The following is a 4098-nucleotide window of genomic DNA, read 5'->3' as shown; positions in this document are numbered from 1 at the left end:
TACTCATTACTGGACAAGCCCTTGATTCTAGATTGTGTCTAATAGAAACTTGGGAGTTGTCTAAGATTTATTTGAGTGACTTACTGAATTACAGATTAAGATCTCCCTGATATTTCCATTATTTAGCTGTTCTAGATCAATTAACGAAATAGACATGAGAATGTGTAGAGGCCACTTAGAATCCCTGTTCCATTAAACCAACCAGAGCCTCAAAATCAGATGGGTATTCTGAGAGTGCTGTGAAGAGTCTGGTACCTACAGACCAGCTGCTATTATGTTGAAAGAAACATATTTTTGAAAGCTCTATTAGTTACCTCCCCCTCTATTACCTGGGTTGGGCGCAGTACCTACAGACCAGTCGCTATTACTAGGTACTCCCACGTTAAAACCTCTATTAACTGGGTTGGGCACGGTATCAGCAGACCGGCCACTTTTACAAAGTGCTCCCATATCAAAACCTTTATTAACTGGGTTGGGCTCGGTATCAGCAGAACGGCCTCTATTACAAGGTGCTCCCATGATGAAACCTCAATTACCTGGGTTGGGCACAGTATCAACAGACTGGCCACCTTTACAAAGTGCTCCTACATTGAAACCTCTATTACCTGGGTTGGGCACAGTATAAACGGACCAGCTGCTATTACAAGGTGCTCCCATGTTGAAACCACTATTAACTGGGTTAGGCATGGTATCAGCAAACAAGACGTTCCCACGTTGAAACCTCTATTACCTGTGTTAGGCACAGTATCGACAGGCAGGCCGCTATTACAAGATGCTCCCATGTTGAAACCTCTATTACCTGGGTTGGGCACAGTATCAGCAGGATGGCTGCTATTACAAGGTGCTCTCACGTTATAACCTCTATTACCTTGGATGGGCACGGTATCAATAGACCAGCCCCTACTACAAGGTACTCCCACGTTGAAACCTCTATTATCTCGTTTGGGCACAGTATCAACAGACCGGCCGCTATTATAAAGTGCTCTCATTTTGAAATCTCTATTAATTGGGTTGGACACGGTATCAGCAGAGCGCCCGTAATTACAAAGTGATCCCACTTTGAAACCTCTATTACCTGGGTTAGACACAGTATCAGCAGGTCGGCCACTATCACAAGGTGCTCCCATGTTGAAATCTTTATTACCTCATTTGGGCACAGTATCAACAGACTGGCCGCTATTACAAGGTGCTCCCATGTTGAAACCTCTACCAAGGTTGATTGGCAAATCATCACTAAGCCTGCTTTCAAGGCTTGTGCTGGTGTGTCTGCTCAAGGAATACTGTCCTCCAGCCTGGTGTCAGAGAGTATAGCCACTCTGGATCTCAAATAGTCTCTACAGGCCTGCTCTGAGAGCCATACAGTTACTCGAGTACTTATGGGAATCCACAGTGTTTGGACTGACTGTAGAATTCACATCATTAATATCCTAAGTCTGCTTCCAAGGCTTGGGCTGATGTGTCAGCTCGAGGAGTGCTTTCCCCCTACAAGGTGTCCGAGAGTAGAGCCACTCCAAAGCTCAAATACAGTCTCTACAGGCCTGCAATAAGAGTGAGTAGTTTCCTTTTCAGTTATAGAACTACTCAAGTGTTCATGGGAATCCATAGTGTCTGGGCTGACTGTAGGATTCATGTTAGTAATATCCGCCCCCTTTAAAAGATCCAAGGCTTTTTGTTGGTCACACATGTTAACACTCTTCTTGATATATGAGTAGTCAGGATACTATCACCTAACACAGACACTGATTGACAAATTATTTTCAAATTTGAAATGATATGTGTAGCCTCGTAGACTCTCTGAGTAGGTGGGACACTATCACTCAACGCAGACACAGGCTCACAAATAATTTTGGTTTAAAAAGGCGTGAGTATCCCAGTAAACCTTCCAAGGTGTAGTCTGGGCACTATCACTGTACAGAGACACCGGTTCTCAAATTATTTAATATTTTGAAATGATATGTAGTAGCCTCATAGACTCTCTGAGTAGACGGAATACTATCACTCAACACAAGCACAGGCTCACAAATATTTATGGTTTGAAATAGTATGTGTACCCCTGCAGACTTTCTGAAGTATGGTCATGTAACTATCACTGACACACTCACAAATATTTATATGAAATTAAATGTGTAGCCCTGTAGATTTTCCGAGAGTTCGCCACAACCCTCTTACTAATCGCAGCGTTCCCTTCGTTGCGTGTTAAGCCAAGATACCCACGTGTGTTTCTTTATTTATTGCTCATTCAACGAGAGTTAAACACTGATCGCTCACGGAGTCACCAAAGTTCGCACACAATTCCTGTGGACTTTTCCTTCAGTGTGACCCATGTGTAGGCCTCACACAAAACACTTTACTTCACTTCACTCGTTTTCGTTCATACTTTATCGTTCACCCGAATCTTCTCGACAATCTACTCGAGGGTGGCCCGGAGCCGCATTACCATGGTAACACTCACTCGTGCCCATCTCACAGCTATGTGAAAGGCTTGTGATGTTTCAACTAGGCCTCTGTGTTTTGACTGTTAACCCCATTGGCGAAATTCAGGAATGTCTCATAATGCCTCTCCTCAACTGTTTATGCTTTTCTTTTGCTCTACATGTGTGGTCCTTCACAACTTATTGTGGCTTCGTCAGCACGGGATTCAAGAGAGTACTGTTCGTGATATGTAAACATATCTTATGTGATGTATTTATGTGCAGTTGGCTATGTGGGGTCGCTTGGTGACACCAGCTGACCTGCTACATCCTTTCCATCGCTAGTTGCTACAGGGGCATAAGCCACATACCAATTTTATCACCGTACTCTATCTGCACAGCGATAACATACCCTGCCAATGACTACTTGCTATGTCTAAATCAATGATGGTTGATTATAATAAGTTTAACGTATATATATATATAAGGGTTGTTCCAAAGCAAATTCAGCCTCACACTTTTGATATCAACTGGTAAAACTTATTCAGATAACGTCAATGAACTACGATCCATAGTAAGGTTTTGCTGATTATGAATAATAGCGTTATTACCTGAAAAAATCTTCAAACCTTGTTCTTTTTCTTCTTTGGTTTATATTCCTTATGTTTCATGGAATATTCTTCTGTTAAAAATGACAATCTTTGGGGCAGAACCATCAGGAGTATCAGGTATTCTATAAATAGTCAAATTACAACCAATGCATATAGTAGTGAGGAGGAAAGTGTTGACATTTACAGTAAATCTTGAACGACACAGTTCAGTGTAACACATTGGACACTCCTCTATTGCATGGCGGAGAATAAGGTAGTACCCATCCGATGGAGTCTCTATGACTGTCTTTGAACTATTTCTGGCTTTGGACCGTTTTCCAGGTTTTGATTTTGTCTTGAGACTCTTTGGTGATTTGTGAGAATATGAACTGCTTAGTGATTAGGCTTTCTTTTCACTAACATTTAACAGTTTCCGATGGAGTCTCTAGGAATGTCTTTTCAACATCCCTATTTGCCTTTGAATTATTTCTGGCTTTGGACCGTTTTCCAGGTTTTGATTTTGTTTTGAGAGTCTTAGGTGATTTGTGAGAATTTGAACTGCTTAGTGATTCAGACATGTTAGGCAAACGTGTGCGTTTTGAGGCTTTCTTTCTAAGTGAACTCTCACTAACAGTATCAATGTTGGCTTTCGGATATGATACCCTCCCAGTAATATTGTTGCCTCCACTGGATTCATGTTCGTATGTTGGAACAGTTTCTTCCGATGGAGTCTCTAGGATTGTCTTTTCAACATCCCTATTTGCCTTTGAACTAATTCTGGCTTTGGACCGTTTTCCAGGTTTTGATTTTGTCTTGAGACTCTTTGGTGATTTGTGAGAATATGAACTGCTTAGTGATTCAGACATGTTAGGCAAACGTGTGCGTTTTGAGGCTTTCTTTCTAAGTGAACTCTCACTAACAGTATCAATGTTGGCTTTCGGATATGATACCCTCCCAGTAATATTGTTGCCTCCACTGGATTCATGTTCGTATGTTGGAACAGTTTCTTCCGATGGAGTCTCTAGGATTGTCTTTTCAACATCCCTATTTGCCTTCGAACTATTTCTGGCTTTGGACCGTTTTCCAGGTTTTGATTT

At 41.8% G+C, this 4098-nt stretch overlaps 1 protein-coding gene across 1 annotated transcript in view; it reads right to left on the bottom strand.

Annotated features, from left to right (window-relative positions):
• Positions 1-3047: 3047 nt before the first annotated feature.
• Positions 3048-4098, bottom strand: part of LOC122243405 (uncharacterized) — a 2386-nt gene continuing 1335 nt past the window's right edge. The window contains exons 1-2 of the mRNA XM_086533809.1: positions 3540-4098; positions 3048-3370 (exon numbers count right to left, since the gene is read on the bottom strand). The exon at positions 3540-4098 is cut by the window's right edge and continues 1335 nt beyond it. Of these exons, the coding sequence (XP_086389935.1) occupies positions 3072-3370; positions 3540-4098 (858 nt within the window). The 3' untranslated portion in view covers positions 3048-3071. The remainder of the gene's footprint in view (positions 3371-3539) is intronic.

This window comes from Penaeus japonicus, unplaced genomic scaffold (assembly GCF_977035675.1).
Source record: "Penaeus japonicus unplaced genomic scaffold, GWHDUDI00000001_assembly GWHDUDI00000040, whole genome shotgun sequence".
NCBI lineage: Eukaryota > Metazoa > Arthropoda > Malacostraca > Decapoda > Penaeidae > Penaeus > Penaeus japonicus.
This window is presented reverse-complemented; position numbering and strand designations above follow the sequence as displayed.